Source organism: Saccopteryx leptura, chromosome 4, assembly GCF_036850995.1.
Source record: "Saccopteryx leptura isolate mSacLep1 chromosome 4, mSacLep1_pri_phased_curated, whole genome shotgun sequence".
Lineage (NCBI taxonomy): Eukaryota > Metazoa > Chordata > Mammalia > Chiroptera > Emballonuridae > Saccopteryx > Saccopteryx leptura.
Genome location: NC_089506.1, coordinates 125,643,855 through 125,663,871, shown reverse-complemented (window position 1 = coordinate 125,663,871; position 20,017 = coordinate 125,643,855). Strand labels below are relative to the sequence as shown.

The 20,017-nt window shown below is 54.3% G+C and overlaps 2 protein-coding genes and 1 long non-coding RNA gene across 5 annotated transcripts; 2 read left to right on the top strand and 1 right to left on the bottom strand.

Moving 5' to 3' along the window:
• The first annotated feature begins 70 nt into the window (after positions 1-70).
• On the top strand, positions 71-3,748 carry LOC136403126 (uncharacterized). The gene is made up of 2 exons (XR_010751108.1): positions 71-312; positions 3,283-3,748. It is a non-coding gene; the product is annotated as an uncharacterized lncRNA (long non-coding RNA).
• On the bottom strand, positions 1,034-14,877 carry HGS (hepatocyte growth factor-regulated tyrosine kinase substrate). Of its 2 annotated transcripts, XM_066381538.1 has the most exons (22): positions 14,745-14,877; positions 13,342-13,426; positions 13,032-13,107; positions 12,500-12,592; positions 10,808-10,931; positions 9,549-9,601; positions 9,066-9,134; positions 8,293-8,417; positions 6,819-6,897; positions 6,646-6,744; positions 6,419-6,514; positions 5,799-5,837; positions 5,579-5,722; positions 5,427-5,486; positions 4,769-4,982; positions 4,274-4,446; positions 4,054-4,194; positions 3,797-3,974; positions 3,063-3,196; positions 2,879-2,968; positions 2,434-2,523; positions 1,034-2,091 (listed from the first exon to the last, which is right to left on the bottom strand). In XM_066381538.1, the coding sequence occupies exons 1-22, from the start codon at positions 14,779-14,781 to the stop codon at positions 1,981-1,983; spliced, it is 2,310 nt and encodes a 769-aa protein (XP_066237635.1). In that variant the 5' UTR covers positions 14,782-14,877; the 3' UTR covers positions 1,034-1,980. The 2 variants fall into 2 exon arrangements, with proteins under 2 accessions (XP_066237635.1, XP_066237636.1); XM_066381539.1 differs by lacking the exon at positions 13,032-13,107 and having other exon boundaries at positions 14,745-14,767.
• Positions 14,878-14,917: 40 nt separating this feature from the next.
• On the top strand, positions 14,918-19,879 carry ARL16 (ADP ribosylation factor like GTPase 16). Of its 2 annotated transcripts, XM_066381548.1 has the most exons (6): positions 15,090-15,168; positions 15,423-15,481; positions 15,991-16,104; positions 16,684-16,799; positions 17,158-17,325; positions 17,847-19,879. In XM_066381548.1, the coding sequence occupies exons 1-6, from the start codon at positions 15,090-15,092 to the stop codon at positions 17,902-17,904; spliced, it is 594 nt and encodes a 197-aa protein (XP_066237645.1). In that variant the 3' UTR covers positions 17,905-19,879. The 2 variants fall into 2 exon arrangements, with proteins under 2 accessions (XP_066237646.1, XP_066237645.1); XM_066381549.1 differs by lacking the exons at positions 15,090-15,168; positions 15,423-15,481 and adding an exon at positions 14,918-15,042.
• The last annotated feature ends 138 nt before the right edge of the window (positions 19,880-20,017 follow it).

The window sequence follows — 20,017 nt, the reverse complement described above, 5'->3', positions numbered from 1 at the left end:
CCGCACTTTGTGCTCGCTTCCTCTCGCTCGCCGAGATTACCCAGGAGGCGGGGGCCACGCAGGCGCACAGTCTCGTTGGCGGCTACGTTCGAGTTCTGAGGCCTAGTCGGCGAACGGCTCGGGCCCTTTGCCCCACGGACTGAAGCTTAACGTCAGGCTCCGTCCGAGTCGAGGACAGACCCCGGCCGAAGCCTCACGTCTGCTAAGCATGTCTTTCGGCTTGTAACGTTTGCTCCGCAGCTTGTAGTCACCCAGCGCAAGGAGTTCCCGCTGCCGTCTGGCCAACCTGCTCCCTGGCTGCTTCCTTCGCCGGTATGGCTGCCTTTTCTGCCATCACGGGAGGGAGCACGTTTTGTCTTCGTTCCAGGCCGCTCCGGGAGTGAGGGCGCTTCCTTTCGCGGGACCTAGCGCGCGTCCTGGGCAGCAGGGCCCGAGCCTCTGCTTAGTGTTTGCTGAAGGTTGTGATTGAGCCCGGAAGGGTCGAGTGTTGGGTACTTGGGCGAAAAGTCTAGCAGGTCTCCGAGAAAGGAGATAAGCCCTGGCTCTTATCTCTGAACACCCGGATCCTCCCAAGAACGGCCGAGGAGTGTCTTCAGCTCAGCCCCGCTGCAGTGTCTGCCCTGAGAGTCCTGGGCCTTGGCTCTTTATGTGCAGCAAGCGGAAGAGCGCGCAAGTCTCTCCCAGATGTCCCCGCTGCCACTGATTTCCTACGAGAAGGCAGGGCTGCCCTCTGCCCACCACCTCGTATATGCTGGTTCTGCCTTTGACCTGGGCTCAGGTAGCATCTGTACCTGTTAAACCAGTCCATTCCTTCACAGAGCTAATGCTGGAGTCATCTAAGAGATTTGGGGTATTTTTTTTTAGCTTTTATTTTTTTAATTCATTTTAGGCTAGGAAGAGAGAGAAAGAGTGGAAAAGCAGGAAGCACCAAGTCCCATATGTGCCTTGACCAGGCAAGCCCAGAGTTTCTAAATGGGTCAGCGTTCCAGGTCGACGCTGTCTTCACTGCACCACCACAGGTCAGGCTTAAATTTTATTTTAGAGATGGAAGCAGGGGGAGCAGGAAGTATCAACTTAGTAGTTGCTTCTTCTGTGTGCATTGACCAGGGGAGCCCATGGTTTTGAACAGGTGACCTCAGAATTCTAGGTCGTGTAAGTTTTGGGTATTTAAGGTGGTGGTCTGAATTCCGGACACAAGGGGCCATGCATCTTCAATATTTAACATTTTATAGGCTATAACTAGTTGGCATTGTAATCAGAATAGAGCCGCGGGCCCTGCAATCCTGTGCCAGGACTTGGGGGCAGAGCAGTGCCTCAGGGAGATAAGATTGCATGTGGGGCTGGGGCAGGGGATAAGTTGGGCTACGAGATGTACCTGCACACCCCTGAACAGAGCTGGACCAGCTGCCCACCACCTTTACTCTGAGCAGACACTTGATATTTGTTGAAGAGGTTTTATTATCGCTGTTTCATTTGGTCTACTGGGGGCCCTGGGTAAGATGACAGCTCAGAAGCAGAGAAGCTGAAGACAAGTCCCCACCCTTCCCATTAGGCTAGTAGCACCCCTGCTGCACTAGGGGCAGCACTAGAGGGCTCTAGGGAGCACTCACACCAGTCAGACCACAGGCCAGCATGGGTGGGGATGGGAGGGCAAAGGGACCTGACACACGAGGCTGGGGGCTTCCTGTCAGAGGAGATGCTTCCTTTCCACCCTCTGCCCTGAGACCCAGCCATGGGGAAGAAGTCAGAGACCAGCCTGGGGATGGACAAGGGTGGGGCCTGGGGGGGGGGGGGATGAGCCAGCAGGCAGGACAGAAAGACATGGGCTAGGGAGAAGGGTGCCCTGCTTGCACGGAACAGGAGCAGGGACAATAGAGGGCATAGAAGGAGAGTATGAGGAGGGAAGATATCGCTAGTCAGGGATGGAGGCCGTGGTCTTGGAGAATGTAGTGTTACTCTGGTCAGTGAGCTGGCACGTGATCAGTCGAAGGAGATGAGCTGGGCTTCATTGCCTTGCACCTGCGCCCCCTGTTGTGGGGGCTGCTGGGTCACAGGTGGTGGCTGCTGGGGAGGGCCACCTGAAGGCGCCATCTGAGGGACAAGGGACCATTGATTCTCTTTCCCCAGGCCCCAGCTCCCCATCCTCATGTGACTTGCCTAGAACACTCGTCTCAGCCTTGTCCTTGGCACTCAGTCCCCTCCAGCCCAGGGAGTACTGACGTAGGCCCCCTCTCCAGCTTGTCCTGGGTTCTCTGTGGGCTTCATGCCCCATAGGCCGATCCCAAGAGTTCCCGACAATCTCCATAGAGTTGAGCTTTTAAGTGAACACAGAGTTTGCTCCCACCCATTACTGTATGTATGGATTCTGTCAGCCAAACAGCTGTCCTGGGAAGGGCCCAGGTCCCTAGGGTGGTTGTTCTGGGAGAGGCTCACCTGCTGGTACATGGGCTGCTGCCCTGAGATGTAGGGCTGTTGAGGGGGTGGCAGAGGTGCATCCTGGCTGGGGAGGGTGGTCATGAGATTCTGTGGAGAATGAAAGGTGCCCTTATATTGAGAAAGGAGCCCTGCCTGACCTGTGGTGGTGCAGTGGATAAAGTGTTGACCTGGAATGCTGAGGTCACTAGTTCTAAACCCTGGGCTTGCCTGGTCCAGGCACATATGGGAGTTGATCTTCCTGCTCCTCCCCCCGCACCATGACTAAATTTTAAAAGAAGAGGAAGGAGACTTGTAGCCAGATGGGGGAGTTTCTGACTCAAAAGACCAACTAGTGGAGCCGAGTTGAGGGGAAAGGAAGTGATTAGAGGGGCCATCCTGCTTAGTGCTGCTCCAGCGTCCTTCCCAGGGACCTGTCCTGTCCGGATGCCCCAGGCAGTCTCACCTGCATGCTGTAGGGCTGGTAACCCATCGACACTGCCTGGCTCCCCATGTAACCCATGCTGCCAGACTGCGGGGCCTGGGAGGCCACATTCTGTGGAGGAAAGGAGTATGATGGGAGAAGGGCTGGGGTGGGCGCCTCACAGGGACCTTTTGGGGAGGTGAGGGGAGCGGCCTTGCCTGCCTACCTGATAGCCCTGGGTTGGAGTGGGCTGGTAGGAGGAGTAGGCTGGGCTGGCACTGGGCCCCGCTGGGCCCTGGGAGGCTGCCTGCGTACCAGTGGCCCCTGCTGGGTACATGTAGGCGCTCACCATGCTGGGATCTGTGAAGGAAGAAGAGTGAGCTTGAGAACCTGGGGTTGGGGAGAACTGTTTTCCTTTTTGTTTTGAAACTAAGTTTATGTTTCAGAAGCATTCTCTCAAGAGGAAAATACATGAAATCAAAAGGATGAGAGAGGACTTCTAAAGTTGAAGAAAACAAGATGCAACTATATTCCAACTGAATAAATGACACTGCTGGAGTGGGTACAACACAGCCTGTTAACTTCTGAACTCAGAATCGAGACTTGGGACAACAAATATCAACCCTTCACAGTTGCCCGGGCTGGCATTCCTGAAACTACTTTCTGTGAATTCTGGGACTGAACAAGTCAGCATGGGACAGCACAAGCCTGTCGGGGATGACAGGCACAGAAAGAGGAGGAAGACTAAGCTGCTGGAGTAAATATGTTTTAGTGCATGCAGATAAAAACGTGTGTGTGTACAGAGAGCAAGTGTGAAGTGTTCAAATTCGGGGAATTTAGGCAATTTTGTGCATCTTTACTCTTAAGTATTTTGTAAATCTGTTTCACCAAAATAAAAATGAAAGAAGGTAATGTCTGGAGCTCATCCTTGCTGGTTGGCATTTCTGTCTACCCCGTTACCTGCTCCGGCCCCAGGCACACTGGAGTAGGGGTTGCTGCTGGCCGGGGCTGGTTGGCTCATATACACAGTGTGCATGGGGGAGCCCTCTACCGAGCCTGCTGGGCTGAAGGTCCCTGGGAAACTTGTGGGGCCAGAGGGTTGGTACAGCACGCCTCCCGCTGTGGGCATGGCCTGGAGCTGTGGACAAGAGTGATGGCTGTCAGGGTGGCTCCCAGTGGCTGTAGGCCAGCAGGAGTGGAATGAGTAGGGTGTGTACCTGGGCATAGGGCAGGGAGAAGGCAGGCATCTGGGCACGCATCTGGATGGTCTGCTTCTGCTGCTCCAGGCGCAGCTGCCGCTCCTTCTCCTGCTCCTGCAGGCGCTGGATAGCCAGCTGCCTCTGCACCTCCAGGTACTCCTGTGGACCACAAGGCAGCAGTCAATACCAGCAGTGTCCTGGTGACCCTGCAACCCAGCTGCCCGCTGGCCCACTGCACCTGCTTCTTCTGCCGCATGATCTCCAGTTTCTGGGCCAGCTGGATCTGGCGCTGGCGCTCTGCCTCCTCAGCCGCCCTGCGCAGCTTTTCCCGGTGTTCCTCCCGCAAGGCGCTCAGCGCCCCCCGGGCATCACGGATCTGCGCCAACTTGTCCTGCAGCCCCTCATAGTATACTGCAAAAGAGCAGAGCAGGGCCCTTGGCTTTGCAGTGACATATGGGCTGCCTGCCCTTGTCCAGCCAAGAGCTTGTTGACAAGGATACAGCTGGCTGTCTCATGCTTAGTGAGACATTTTCTATCACTGGGACCACCTGCCCCCTGGAGCCTGACAAGCCACAGCCCAAGGACAGCCCTGCCCCAGGAAACTTTCCACCACTCAGCCACTGGCCAGCTCAGGAGGCCCTCACACCAGCGAGTAACAGGGCCAAGAGGGCGCCTGTGGCACCATGTGGGTGCAGTGAGGCCAGGACGGAGGCTGGGGCCAGGAGGGACATACGTCTGCGCTCGTCCAGCTGGTTGAGCAGCTCCAGCAGATGGGGATGCATGCCATTGATGGACTGGAAGAGGGACAGCACGGCTGAGTCGTTGGTGATGCTGCGGCCACGCACATGGTTGCTCTTCATGCGGTTGACAAAGGTGCTGACGGCATTCTGCAGGGCCTTCAGGAACTGTGCATGGCTCTCCTCTGACTCCCCGTTCTGGGACTGTTGCTGGGGATACACAGGTGTACCTGGGCTCCTGAGTCAGGGTCAGACTCCCTGGGCAGAGCCACTCTGCCCTGGGCCTCAGCAGCCCCATCTGCACCAGATCCTGACCTGATTCTCCAAGCACTCTGCAAGCACCGTAGCCTCCTGTCCCACAAATGAGGAAACTGAGGCCCAGGGAGGCTTGGCTCTTTCCCACAGGCAAGGCACTGGCCAGGAAAGAGCTGGCTGTGGACCCCATGGCCATGGCCACAGGCACTCCCACTGGTGGTGACATGGGACCTGCCTCCCCCACAAAGGCCCTAGAGTCTTACTCTAATGGCCAGTGAAGCCCAGGAGCCGCAGGACAGACTGAGCTGGGTGGGTCTGGTCTTTTAGGGTAGGCAGTGAGTGGTAAGCCCACCTCTGGGAGGTCACTATGGGTGACAGGCACCTGAGGAGAGAGCTTACCTCACTAAAGGGGCCACTGGAGGATGTTATGGGCTGAAGGTCTGTCTCTGGGAGGGGAGTCTGGAAAAGACCAGAGGTGAGTGAGGCCAGCCTATCCTGATGTCTCCCTCCCAAGGGACTATAGACCAGGAGCACTGAGAATGGCTCCTCACCTCCACCATGTTTGTTGGGGCTGTGTGTCCCTCCCCAGGCTGGGCAGCTGGCTCCGTCAGCGGCACAGGTGCAGATGGTGTGGGGCTCTTCCGCACCTCCTCCTGCTTCTTCTCCCAGTAGTTCCGGTTGAGGTACCGGGCAAGCTACATAGGTGACAGACAGGAGGTCATCCAAAGGCCAGGGAACAACCAGGGGAAGCACCTCATGTGGGGAACTTACCTCAGGGTCCATGTCTTCAGCCAGTGGTGCCGATGAGTTCTGGGGAGACATGGGAGGGTCTGAGAGCTCACAGGCCCAATACCCCTCACTCCTCCCCAGCCATCACTTAGGAGGCCCAATGGCAAAGCAGTGAAAGAAGACCCTGGAATCTCACCAGGACTGGTTTGAGGGTGGCCCAGGGACTCCATAACTGTTGACAAGGTGAAAGGCAGCACCTGTCCATCCCATCAACCATACAGATGGTCCTCAACAGGTAGTTGACAGGGCTATTCTCAACCCTTGGTTCCAACTGGCCCTACCCACCTAGTCAGAGTGGCTGGGTTGACCCCCAGATAATAAGTCCTGTCACAGCTGTGGGTTGAGCTAGAAAGAGGCAGCTACCCTTGGCGCCAGGACTCCCACTTCCTCCTGCCTGGGGTTGTGGGGGAGACTGGGCTCTCACCTGTGGAGCCTTCAGCCTTTCTGGTTTTCTGGCCTAAAGAGAACCTCTGACCTGGGAGCCAAAAGCCAGGGGTGGTGGTGGGGGACAAGGCCAAGTGACATGATGCTGCCCTTTCTGGGGCAGCCTTCCCACAGGAAGCAGTCCAAGCCAGCGTAGCTGGGCTGCAGGGGGTGCTCACCACAGGCGAAGAATACAGGCTGCTGGCGGGGGGCGCCGATGAGGCCACAGGTGCGGGATCTGCCTTGGGGTACACAGTGTATGTGGATTTCTGTCTCTGTGGGAGGACAGGAAAGAGTGTTCCACAGGGAGCAGGTGGCACAGCAGGTTGATGGTCCACACTCCATCCTCCCCCAGCACTCTAGGACTTGGTGAAGCTTCAGGTCCCCTCAGCTCCCGATAGCTTACCATCCTCTCCTTCTCCTCAGCCTCTGACTGTGACAGGGCCAAGGCCAGCTGTAGCTCCTCTTCCTCCTGCAGTGCTGTCTCATCCCTCTTGGGGGGAAGCTGAAGGCAAGCAGGCTGGGTGAGCAGGGCCCGGGGAGAAGCCCCCAGGGAAGAGGACCCGCAGTTGGGCATACCTGGGACTGCTGCGACAGGGGGCTGGTCAGATACTCCGGGGGCAGCTCCGTCATGGAGGGGGCCTTGCCTTCCACTTTCCTGAAGCAACAGGATGCTGTGGGGGACCGAGCACTGCACCCCGGCCCTCCAAGTTCTCAAGGATGTCACCTGGGATTCCCTCCAATGTCACCATGGAGTGACGACAATGGTTCCACAGGCCACACTCTGAAGAAAAACTGAACCCTCAAACCAGCTGTTGCTTCCAGGCCAAGGGGCCCTGGGCAAGTCACCCAGCATGAGCCACAGCCCATCTCTTGGAAGTGAGCCACCTGGCTGGGCTACAGCTTTCTACAACTAAGAAATATCCCAGTACAGTGGCCGTGGACACCACCTAATGGATCACTCCTGTCACTGACACTGGAACAGATGGATGGGCAGCACAGGCCTCTACACCCACTGCACTGAGGATACAGAGTCCATACCAAGGTCCCACCAGGAGTGCAGAATCTGACCCTAACCACGAGGGAACCTAAGGCCCAAACTGAGGGCACACTGCAAGGGCCTGGATGCTTCAGGAAAGACAGAGGATGGGAACACACAGTGGGTGAGGGAGCTGAGAGCTGGGTGGGCCCTGCAGGGAGAGAACTGTCACTGACATCACTGGGACTCGGTGACAGCAGAGCAGGGACTGCGGAGGACACACTGGCGTCATACTGACATCAGTGCCTGCCCCAACAACCCCACTGGGGCTCCGGAACCTAACATTCCTCTTCTGGGCCATGCACAGGAAGTTTCACAACCAGACCCATGTGTGAACATACACACAGTCAGGGGAATCACCCTAACAACATGTCAGTGGAACACCATGGGACCAGGTGGAGGGTACCTCTCCTCTTGTCACGCCGGTGTCTTTCCTGGAAGTTTTACTTCCAAACTAAAAAGTTAGAAGGCAAAAAAAAACTCTAGCAACTAGCTGGCAGGTCCCTGGCCCCTGGTGTCAGCCTGGTTCTGCCCTGAGTCTGGGCACAGCTGAGGTTGGTACACAGGATCCAGGCTGGCGCTCCGACACACGTTGGCCAGATGAAAGCTAGGTTGCACAGCCTGAGCAGGTGGTGGTGCAGTGGATAGAGTGTCAGACTGGGATGAGGAGGACCCAGGTTCGAGACCTCAAGGTCGCCAACTTGAGCACAGGCTCATCTGGTTTGAGCAAAGCTTGGACCCAAGGTCGCTGGCTTGAGCAAGGGGTCACTCAGTCTGCTGAAGGCCCACGGTCAAGGCACATATGAGAAAGCAATCAATGAGCAACTAAGGTGTCGCAATGAAAAACTGATGATTGATGCTTCTCATCTCTCTCCGTTCCTGTCTGTCTGTCCCTATCTATCCCTCTCTCTGTCTCTGTAAAAACAATAATAATAAAAAAATTAAAAAACAAATTGTTTAAGAAAGCTAGGCTGCATAAAGCACAGGGAGTGGCGGGTGCCTGGTGGGACTTACTTATTGAGCTGCTCGTAACAGGGCTCGCACACGCGCACCTCCTTCTCGATGCCAAACTTGGGGATGGTGGAGTATCTGGAGGAGCACTTGCCACAGAAGATCTGGCCGCAGGCCCGGCAATGGTGCTGTGACATGGGGTAGGAGAGGCGACTGCATGATGGGCCTGTGACACCTTGTGCCACTCCACCCAGTACTGTGTACTGAGAACGACCAGGCTAGCATCCCAGACCAGGTGGGCCAAGGGCAGGTGGAAGGCAGGGAGGGAGGACAAAGACTCTGCCTGGGAACAGGGCCCAGGATCTCAACTGCAGCCACCGTTTGGAGGACAAGATTTTAAATTTAAAATTAAAAAGTTCACAAAAACACTTGTGAACAATGCTAGGCAGGGGTCTGGTGAGTCTGCTGACACCCCAGGTGACATCACCATCCCTGGCCTGGGCCACAGTGGGAAGAGTCACTGGCTTGGGGGGTCTAAGCAGGACGTGCTGAGTCAGCAAAGGGGATGTAGCTGAGGGGCTGCTAGCCCAGGCAGTGCAACCCAAGCCCCCAGCCTTGGGCCTAGGTGTTCCTCTCCCTGGGGAGAACTAAGTTTTACCTGGCGGCATAGGCCGTCAGACACCAGACCCTTGGTGACCATGCTCACCACACAACTGAGGCTGTATTTCCTCCCAGCACTACCAGGCCACCTTCGAGAGGGAAAGGACCGTGTGTGGCTGCGGTGGCCTCACAATGGCAGTGGGTAGCAGGGCCCCTCTCCCCACAGGTGCACTCACCTTGCGGGTCACCACCCCGAACTGCACCCTGCACCGATGGCACTCTTCGGCATCCACCCAGTCGGGGGCCTGGAGGACAGCCGAGTCAGGACCTCGCATCCCTGCCCTCCCTGTACACAATCCCTGCTCCTCAGATGGGAGAAGACCATGTGGGCAGAGGCCAAGTCCAGTCACTGCAAACATGAGGAAGGAGCCCCCTTCAAAGGACTTCTTTTCTTTCTAAGGCTCAACAGCAAAATGCCTGTGGTCTTAAGGACAGGTCAATGCTCATTTGACTACATGAACCCACTAACCACACTCCAAAGGCACCCTGAACTGTTTTCCCATCTCATTCTGCTCAATCTGCTTGGCAATGTTTGAAGTCTCACTTGTGAGACCAACAGCAGCTCGCCCACGGCCAGTGTTCCCATCAGGCTCCATCCAAGGCTGTTTCCAACTTCCTCAGAGCAGCCCCAACCCCACACCCCAGCACCAGAGACTCACTCTCTCTGCAGCAAACATGGCGTCACTCTCCTTGAACTCAGGGAACACGTGTCCTGGAGAAAGGAGGCTGCAGTCACTGTTGGGGCCCCCACAGCCTCACCTGTCCTCACCAGTCTGCCTTCACACCTTTAGGAGCCACATTCTAGATCTCACCATCTGCCTCCCCAAACAAACTTCTCAGAGGCACAGCTAGCAGGCCGCCCCACACCCAGGTGGCTCCCCATGGGCCACTCGTCCTGGGGCTGAGGCAGAGCCAGGCCTTGCTCCCACGTCAAGACCTCCCAGACCTTCCATGGGCCTCCCATCTGCTTCCTAGCCCTGCACTCCAGCAACCCACACTTTCTAGTGTTCTCAAAGTCAAGGTCCCCAAGTTTTTGTTGAAGCACAGACCCCTTGGGAATCCTGTAAGACTCTGGACATTCTCCCCAGGAAAGCAAACATGGGCCCACACCTAGCATCCAGTGTCCAGGGACTGACGGTCTGAGACCAGCCTATGGACTTGGACAGGATCCTTGTTACACCTTCTCCACACAGTCCTGCCCACACTATAGGCCACATATGCTAGACCCTGCTCACATTCAGTCCCTTCTCTTCAGGGCTGGGGTACCTGACCAAGCCTCTTTCACTCTCTGCTCAGCAAGCAGGGCAGCAGCAGATGCTCTAAGCATGCCTGGACCACAGTCCTCCTTGAGAAACCCACAGCTCTTTGTGGCGAACACAACAGTGGGAGGAAGGCAGAGAGATCCTTACAACATACACCTCAACTGTCATGCCCCCGGCTTAAAACTGCCCAGGGACTTCCGCTGAGCTCAGAGCTCCGGCCTGCACCCCTCCTTAGGGTAGGAACCCCTGTGCATTCAGCAGCCTATCTGCTCAGCCCCAGGCCTCTACTTGTTGTTCTCTCAGGGTTAGGCATCCCCACTCACTTATCCTGAACCTCCCCCCCACTCCCCAGGGGCCAGTTCTCGGCTTTACTTCCCTTTTAGGGCCCTTTACTCTCAGAAACGAGCTTCTCTGTTCACTTCTTTCATGTGTATTGTGTGCGACTTGGCTCCAACCCAGCCCCAAGGGGGGTGAGGTCCAAAAAGGCAGGGCCTTCAGGGCCCAGAGCTGGGCTGGCCCCACGCACCCACTCTGGGGACGCCTGGCCCAGGTGCCCACGCTGGTCCCTTGGTGAGGTGCTGTCCTGTGCCTGCCCAGAATAAACACAGCCCCCCTTTGTTTTGCCTGTTGTAGATGGTGTCCCAAAGCCGACTCACCTTCCACTTTCATGATCTGGTAAGTGTCCTGGACCACCTTATACTTGGGCTCATTCCGAAAAGCATGCGCCCAGGCCTGGATCAGGTACAAAATCTTGTTTCGGACGTTGACTTCCACCTGCCTCTGAAGAGAAGGGAGGAAAGACATGAGGAGGACTGCAGAAGACGCAGGCACCAAAAAGGATGTCTCAGCGTGACTAAGAGGCTGGTGAGACCTCACTACTTGGGGCAGAGGTGGGGCAGGTCCCCTGGATAGGGTGCAGGGGCCATGTATGACCCTCTCCCCAACCCTGAAGATGAAGTTCTCAACCTGTCTGCCTACTTGGGGCCTGCATTGTAATTCCCGCGAAAAGCTAGGGCTCCTGAGACCAAAACTCTCCAAGACCCTTGATCACATAAAGACCTACCTGAACAGATTAGGAGCCCCTCAGTCTGTAACCTACTCTTGCCCTGCCTGATGCTGACCCCCTCCTTCCGGTCACAGCCACTCCAGGGCCGCCCCCACATACAAAGCCATAATTTCCACCAGCTTAGAGCTTAGCCAGTCACACTTCCAGAGCCCTCTGAGGAACTATCCGCACACAACACTCAGGAGGGTGGTGGGACGAGAAAGCTGTTTCATGGGGATGCCAACCACAGCTCAGTGCTGGGCTTCTCAGTCTTTCCTCTGATCTGTGTCCAATCAACAGGCCCCCCTCCTTTCTCCAAGGACAACTAACTGTCTTAGATCACGTGCAGCAGAACAGGGCATGATCTGCTGATACAGGAAGGAAGTGGCTTCTGTCCATTCTTCCTGATGGGCTTCAGAGAAGCCAGATCTCAGCTCATATCCCAGATGGAATCTTGGGACAGGACCAGACAACCATGGCCTGACCTTCTGGTGACAGTGAGAAAGTGCCTGGGGCTGTGCTCCTTGGCAGCCACTCAGGAGCCTCACTTCTGTGGGGTGCCTCTTCACCTCAAAAAATGTCTGCTGAGCAGACAACTGCTAAAGGCATAGGGGTGCCCACTCTGAAGAGGGGTGGAGGCCAGAGCTCTGAGTGCAGCAGAAGTCCCTGGGCCGTTTTAAGCCAGGGCATGACAGTTGAGGTATATGTTGTAAGGATTTCCTTGTTGTGTGTGCTCTGCATCACACAACCTTAGGTGTCACTGCCTATATCACAATCCCTGCAGGGTGGGAGATCATGGGCAACGGCTGCATAGGACAATGTTTTGGGCTGAGGATGGCTTTATCTCCTCTGCCAAAGGAGGGCATAAAGCCCTCCCCAATGGGTCTCTCTCACTCTGCCTCCATAAATACATCAGACTCATATATCTCCTACTCAAAAGCCTTTCTGCTGTGCTTGGGACATGCCCACTCGCCCTTGGGGCTCCTCAGGCCTCTGCCTGCACAAACGCAGCTCCTTCTGCCACTCAGCGATTATCCCCTGCCCTTCAAGTCTTGGCTCCCAGCCTGCCCCAGGAAACCTTCCCTCACCCTACAGGAAGAGAGGGGCCTTCTGTGCCCAGACATCACCGAGCTGGAACTGGCATGGTACAGGGACTATAGGTGCTCACCCTGCTGGCCTCTGCCACTCTGGCACTGTTCCTGCCACAGGTGCCAGCAAACACCCGGAAAAGCAAAGGCCTGGCAGTGGGGCAATGCACTCCTCCTCCCTCATCTGGACCCATTGCTCCTGAAGGAGTACCCACCTTCAGCAGCTCCTTCAGCTCTTCCATGGTCTGCTTGTTGGCCACCTCATCATGGACGGTCTGGCCACAGTTCTTCACCACAGACTCCATGACCTGCAGACCCCAACGAGGAGAAAGGTCAGGTTGCTGGCCAAGGCAAGAGCCCCTACTGGATGGGCCTGCCTTCCCAGCACAAGGCAGGCCTCAACAGGCCCCCCAAGCCACCTACCCGCTGGGAGAGCCCCCACGGCAGCCTAAGGCAGGCAGCAGCCAGCACTATACAGGCTACTCCTAACTCCACATGTTATTACCAAGGACAGAGATTAGAGTCACCCTCCTGCCCTAGGTGTGTCAACTTAAGGTGGAGAAGCTGAGACCCAGCTCCTATCCCAGCTGTCAGGGCTGCTCACATCTGCTTTCATGCTTGGGGCCCATACAGTGCTGACAGTGTACCCAGGCAGGTGGACAAGGCTGCAGGGGCCACTCTTTCCTGCCATCCTGACTGCTGGGAATGGGGAACCCTGAGAGGACTGGAGTGCAGGGATCTAGTCACCTCTAGAGCATACAAGGCTACATGGGGGTTCTTGTCGTTGACTTTCTTCTTGATGGAACTCACGGCATACTTTGCCCTGAAAGAAAAGTGTGTTGGTAGAAGCAGAAAGAGATGGGAAAAAAGAAAGTCTCAGCAACTAATACGAGACATGTCCAGCTGCCATCTGGCCCTTGAGATCTTCCAAGCTGTACAGAGAGAGAACTTTGACTGTCCCCCAATCTCAAAAAACCCAACTCACAGACCATGCAGCTCTCCATCAAGGTTATGGGGACCAGGAGAGTCAGTGGGTCCAAGTGTCCCCCTCACTTACTGCGTATCCCCCTGGCGGATCAGGTCACAGATCTGCAGAATGGACTCCCAGTCGGTCTCTAGAAGAAGCTGGCTGGTCGCTTTGTCTAGGGCAGGAATGCACCATTATGGGAGCTCATCCTGCTGTGGTTCCCAAGGGGGGCCCTAGCTTAGCAACAGGATGGAGGGGCTGCCTCCTACTCATTTTAAACATTTAGACCCAATGGAAAACCCTGTGAAAATCCTCCTGATGTAGTGACAACCATGAGAATGCTGTCCTGCCCTAATGAGGCAAACAACTTGAAAAATAACAGAGAAATCCTGTTGTGGGCCTGTTACACACCAGGTGCTCTTGGCCAAATGCTTCTCGTGAAATCGGTTCTCACACAGCCTTATGAGCTAGGTTCTATTTCCATCCTCTTGCAGATAAACTGAAACAGAGAGGTGAGGTCACTGCCTAGAGTCACACAGCTTGTGGGGACAGAGCCAGAATTCAACACTATGTTGACTGCTTCTCAACAGAGAAATCTGCCACCTCATCTTCTCAGAGTCCCTGGTTTCAGAAGTTTGACCTAGTCGGTTAGATTTCCACTGGGGCAAGGCTTCAGAGATGCAGTATGGACTCCTGTCTTCTGCTTCAAGTGTCTTGTGTGGTGAAAAAGGCCCGACCTCCAAGACTTCTCCAACTAGCACCTCACTCTCTTCCATTGCAGCTGCCTCAGACAGATGAGCTCTTGAGGTACTGCAGCTTCCAGCCCCTCTAGCACCTCCTTCCCCAGTGACTACAAATAACCTAACAAGGCCTGTCCACCTTCAGTTTTGATCTGGTGGTAACTTCTGGATTGATCACCAAAAGGCTGAACCACCTTAGGTTGGTAACTAAGTTCCTTAGCTTGAACCTTACAAGAGCAAGAATGATGTGTCTTCTGAGGTCTCCAAAACTACACCTCCAGGCAGATCAGAAAGGATCAATCAGCCAAAGCCTCGGAAAGACGAAGGAAACGCCTTCCTGAGCCACCAGGCGCTCCTCGGAGCGGAGCGAGAGAAGACAGAAGGGGTTGGCCTGGTCCCCAGGGAAGCAGCCTTGAAAAGCTCCTGGCAGGTCCCAGGACGGTGTCTTTCATTTGGCAGTGCCAATGTTTGGGTCAAAAGACCTGAATTCCACTCAACCTAAGCTTTTTGGGGGAAGGGCGTCTACTGAGATTTTACTGTTCAATCGAGTCACCCATCTTCATGACTCAGGACTTCGGGCTCGTTCGGTCAGATGACCGTGATCGGTTCCCGTGGACCTGCCGACTCCAGGCCCGGCCTACCCGTAGACCCTCGCCCGACCCTGCCAGCGCCCGCGCCCAGAACCGCCGATCCCCATTTGCGGCACGCCCACCTAGAGCGCGGGTCGGCCAGCAGGGGCGGGAGCTGCGTTACCTAGGAGACGCTCAAAGGTGCCGCTGCCGCGCCCCATGGCAAACCGGGTCCGACCTGACGCCGCGGCCTCCTTCGCGGCGAGCAAACGCGCCCCCGACTTCCGCTTCCGCCTTCCCCCTCGGACGCGCGCACGCTGTCGTCGCCGGGCTGGCTTTCGAGCCGCGAGAGGGCAGCCTTTCCGCTCGCCCCAGACGCTGTGCGCCGATTTGGGCCGCGCCGAAGACCAATGAGAAGCTCTAAAAATTAGAAAAAGAAAGAAAAAAAAGAAAGAAGCAGTGGTTTATCCAATCAAAGTGGGGTGAGGGCGAGCCTTGCATCGCTGCAGTGCGGAGCTACGGGTTCCGAATGGCGCGAGAGATTGAGATGTGTCTACTGTTGGGGGCTACAGGCGTGGGGAAGTCGCTGTTGGTGACACGATTGCAGACTATCCTTCCGCCCCGGGCGAGGAGATCTAGGGAGACAAGGGGTGCCTGGTGGTGGGGGGCCGGGGTGCGGTGTGGGGGACGCCTGGGGTGACCGGGGTTAGGGGACGCGGGACGCGGGACGCTCATGGGGCGATCGGGGACGGGGTCGCAGTGGGGACTGGAGAGGGGTCCTAGAGGGCTGGGGGAAAGCCCGGGTCGGAGGTCCAGCCGCCGCTCTCCTCTGCCCCTCTTGGAGTCCTTGACCGCCTCGCATAGCTGAGTTCTCAGGATGGGAAGGGCGACCTGGGCGATCCTCCTCCGACGCGGCCCACGGTAGGCGTTGCCCTCCCGGGATTTTAGTAGAAACGGTACTCCTTGCGGTTTGCAAACTGCTTTGGGTTCTTAAGCGGAAACGAATCTAGCCGGTTAGATGAGTTAAATACATCCCAGGGGAAGAGTCACAGGAAGGAGCTGGTCCCACTGGGAAAGAGCCGTGGTGGAAGTGGGTGCTTGGCGGGGGAATCCCGAGCCGCCCCTCCACACACTGTTTAGATTACTGTCGCTGGTCGCCCCACAGGGTGAATCCACTGGTAGTTGATTTTTTGGCCACAGCGAATCCACTGGTATAAGTTGATTCTTTGGCCACAGCCAGCCAGGAGGGGTAGGGCCCAGAACTCTGGGAAGCGTCTGTACCCCCACCCCTTTGTTAGGGTTCTGCTTTAGGGCCTAAGACCTTGATAAAGGGTCTTTGGGGGTTTAGGTTATAGTGTAAATGACCAGGTACGTTGTTATTCTGGGAAAGAGCTTGTGGAGGTCTCTGCATCCTGTTTTTTTCCCCACAGGTGGGCACCAACCTTACTGACATTATGGCGCACAGAAAGATCACAATCCGGGAGCTGGGGGGGTGCATGGGTCCCATCTGGTCCAGTTACTATGGAAACTGCCGCTCTCTCCTGGTAGGTCATATTCTTTTGAATTCTTTTAGAATTAGGTCCCCATATCGGTATTGTCTACTCCCCGACCTCACTTTGTATAAGAGGGAGTTTGGATTTCTGGACGACCATGCTAGCTAGTCAAGAAACAGGGCTCATGCTATTGCTTCCTGGGGGGAACTCAGCCTGATCCCTAGTCCTCCCGCTCCCCAGCTAAAGGCTTGCTCAGGGCAGTGTTCGTGCTCTGCAAGTAACTGCCTAATGCCCACCCTCTACCTTGTTGCCATGGATGTGTTTTTACATTTATGTTTAAATTCCACATTTCTCGGTTCATCCCATCCTGGCAAACCCCATGTCCCAAATTTTGGGACCCTTCCTGGAAAAACAGAACCCTTCCTGATGGCCACATGAGGAGACTTCCACATGGGTGACAATTGGTCACTCTCATACACCTCATTTCCTTCTGCTTCTGCCTATCCTCTAAGCCCTTTGTTTCAAAAGTCATTTGCCGTTCCTGAGCCAGGTCTATGATGCCTAGGGAGGAGATTTGGCAGACACTGTCTTCATCAGAGTGGCCCTGAACTTTTTTCCTCTTCTTCCCAGTTCATGATGGATGCCTCCAACCCCACCCAGCTCTCTGCGTCATGCATGCAGCTCCTGGGCGTCCTTTCTGCAGAACCACTTGCAGAAGCATCGATCCTGATACTCTTCAATAAAATGTATGGGTCTGTGGCCCAAGGGGGAACACTCTAGAGCAGGCATCCCCAAACTATGGCCCACGGGCCGCATGTGGCCACCTGAAACCATTTATACAGCTCCCGCCGCACTTCCGGAAAGGGGCACCTCTTTCACTGGTGGTCAGTGAGAGGAGCACTGTATGTGGCGGCCCCCCAACAGTCTGATGGACAGTGAACTGGCCCCCTGTGTAAAAAGTTTGAGGACCCCTGCTCTAGAGGATGCTCAAAGAGGAGCTCCCTTGAAGTGTAGCCAGGAAGGGGTGGCACCTTAGGGAGGAGTGCAGTGGGGGTGGGGTGGGCTTGTGGGGCCCACTTTGACAAGGCATCCCTTTTGCTCCAGTGACCTACCCTGTTACATGACCACAGAGGAGATGAAGTCCTTAATCAGGCTCCCAGACATCATTGCTCAGGCCAAGCAGAACATCACCATGGCAGAAATCAGTGCCAGAAAAGGAACTGGCTTGACAGGGGTGCTGCACTGGCTCCAGGACACCCACAGAACCAGCAGGTGACTACTAACTGGAGAACGTGGCTGGATGGCTCTATGGAGAGAAGGCAGAGGATGGCTCTACTAGGCCTCTGGAGATTTGACCCAGCATAAATGCATAAACCTAGAAGGCAGGCTTCTGTGCTGAGCTGCAGTGATGGATAAACTGAAGCACCCAGATTACAGAAACTCCTGATTGCCAAAATTGGAATGAAAATACTGTCCAGGGCTGGGAGAGTAGGACTGGCCTACCAGACCTCTGGTCCCCCTGGGCACCCAGAGAAGCATGGAAGGCAGGGTTCCTACAGGTAGAGAAGGCAGGGAGAGGCTACAATGGGGCATAGGTGCCATGGAGTTTGTGCCAGCAACCTGCTGCACCCTTCCATTCCCCAGGTCCTTGGTGTCACAGCTCCCCAGTTTCCTGCTCTGTTCTTCCATTTCAGCTGAGGGAGCTAGCGAGAAAACTGTTGGTTGGTGGGTGTCTAGGGTACTCATAACATATTACCACAAACTGGCTTATAGGAACATGTTTATGGTTACAGTTCTGGGGGCCAGAAGTTTGAAATCAAGGTGTCCTCATGGTTGGATCCTCCCCCTTGAGGCTCTGAGGGAGAATCCATTCCTTGCCTGTCTCCTGGCTTCTAATGGCTACAGGTAATTCTTGGTGTCCTTGGCTCATGGCTGGCCAAACTTGAATTTCTTTCTGCCTGCTCCTTTCCATGGCCTTCTCTTATAAGCACACCTGTATATTGGACTTTGGGCCCATCCTAAATCCAGGAGACTTTGAGATTCATAATTACATCTCCAAAAACCTTTTTCCCAAATAAGGTCATATTTGCGTGTTCTGGGGTTACAATTTAGCTGTATGTCTCATGAACCATTAAAACTACTGTAACTGGAGAAAAACAACTACTGTAACTGGTAACTGGGTGTGTTTGCCAAGTGTGGTTTGAAATGTTAGGCCTTGCAGTGTTTCTGGCTCTTGGCTGTGTGCAGCCTGTGCCACTGCTGGGTGCCACTTTCTCAGACATGCCTTGTGAATAATTTTCTTTTATTATTTTTATTTTATTTTTTTAATATTTTTCTTAAGTTGGAAACGGGGAGGCTGTCAAACAGACTCCCGCATGTGCCTGACCGGGATCCACCCAGCACGCCCATCAGGGGGCAATGCTCTGCCCATCTGGGGTGTTGCTCTGTTGCAACCAGAGCCATTCTAGCGCCTGAGGCAGAAGCCATGGAGCCATCCTCAGTGCCCAGGCCAACTTTGCTCCAATGGAGCCTCAGCTGCGGAGGGGAAGAGAGAGACAGAGGAAGGAGAGGAGGAGGGGTGGAGAAGCAGATGGGCGCTTCTCCTGTGTGCCCTGGCCCGGAATCGAACCCAGGACTCCTGCACACCAGGCCGACGTTCTACCACTGAGCCAACCAGCCAGGGCCAATTTTCACTTACACCACTAAGCAGTCGTGGACATGGGCAATCTCCACATTGGTGGGGTTCTTGTAGATTTAACAGATAACTTGGGACCCAAAGAAAGGAGTTTCAGACATCCCTGAAATTTCAGAGGACTTGAGCAAAGCCTGGCTAAAAGCACAAAGTGTTAGAAGAATCTCCTTAAGCTGTAACTCATCAGTTCTTCAGCTAAGAGTGCAAGACTCCCAGAAAAGGAGTTAATACTGGGTATGAACGCTGGGACCTGTCTTCAGGGTAACAGCAGCTGGGAAGGTCCCCCTTTTTTTTTACTATAAACTTCTGAGTTATGCAAACCATGTTTTATATATTCAAAAGTGAACTAAAACAAAGCAAAACTGGGAACTTAAAACCTGAAAAAAAAAATCCATGGCTGGATAGTTCAGTTGGTTAGAGCATTGTCTCAAAACACTAAGGTTGTGGGTTCAATGCTAGGACAGGGTACATAACAGGGAAGTGACCAACTAAGTGGAACAAATGATTCCCTGTGTTCCTCTAAAATAAATAAAACTAAAAACAAAAGATCTTATCTGTTTATCAAACTGGTACCATAACCAGACAAAGAAAAGAACCTTTTAAGTTGACATTCAAATAGAATAACTGGCTTGTCCATCTTTAGTTGGCTAAAAAAAACTGAAGAAGCCTTAAACTTCATTCTGTACTTTGTGTTAGTACTTTTCACATTAGAGCTTTCTGATGTATGTTGGAGGATCAAATTTTTAAAAAACAATTTTCAGTGTAAAAGATGTAAACAGAAGAAAAAATACTAAATTTTAATAGTATCAACATAAACTCAGAATTGTAAAATTGTATATTTTAAATTACTTTTAAGGCCTGTCTGCAAAAATAGTATACAAGCATTAACATCTCAGCATCAATGAGCATTTTTATAACCCAGATCTTTTTTTTTTTTAATATTTTATTTATTGATTTTTTTAGAGAGAGAGGAGAGAGAGAGAGAGAGAGAAGGGAGAGGAGCAGGAAGCATCAACTCCCATATGTGCCTTGACCAGGCAAGCCCAAGGTTTCGAACCAGCGACCTCAGTGTTCCAGGTCAACGCTTTATCCCACTGCGCCACCACATGTCAGGCCTTTTTTTTTTTTTTTTTTTTTTATTTATTTTTTTTTATTTATTCATTTTAGAGGGGGAGGAGAGAGAGAGAGAGAGAGAGAGAGAGAGAAGGAGGGGAGGAGCAGGAAGCTTCAACTCCCATATGTGCCTTGACTGGGCAAGCCCAGGGTTTTGAA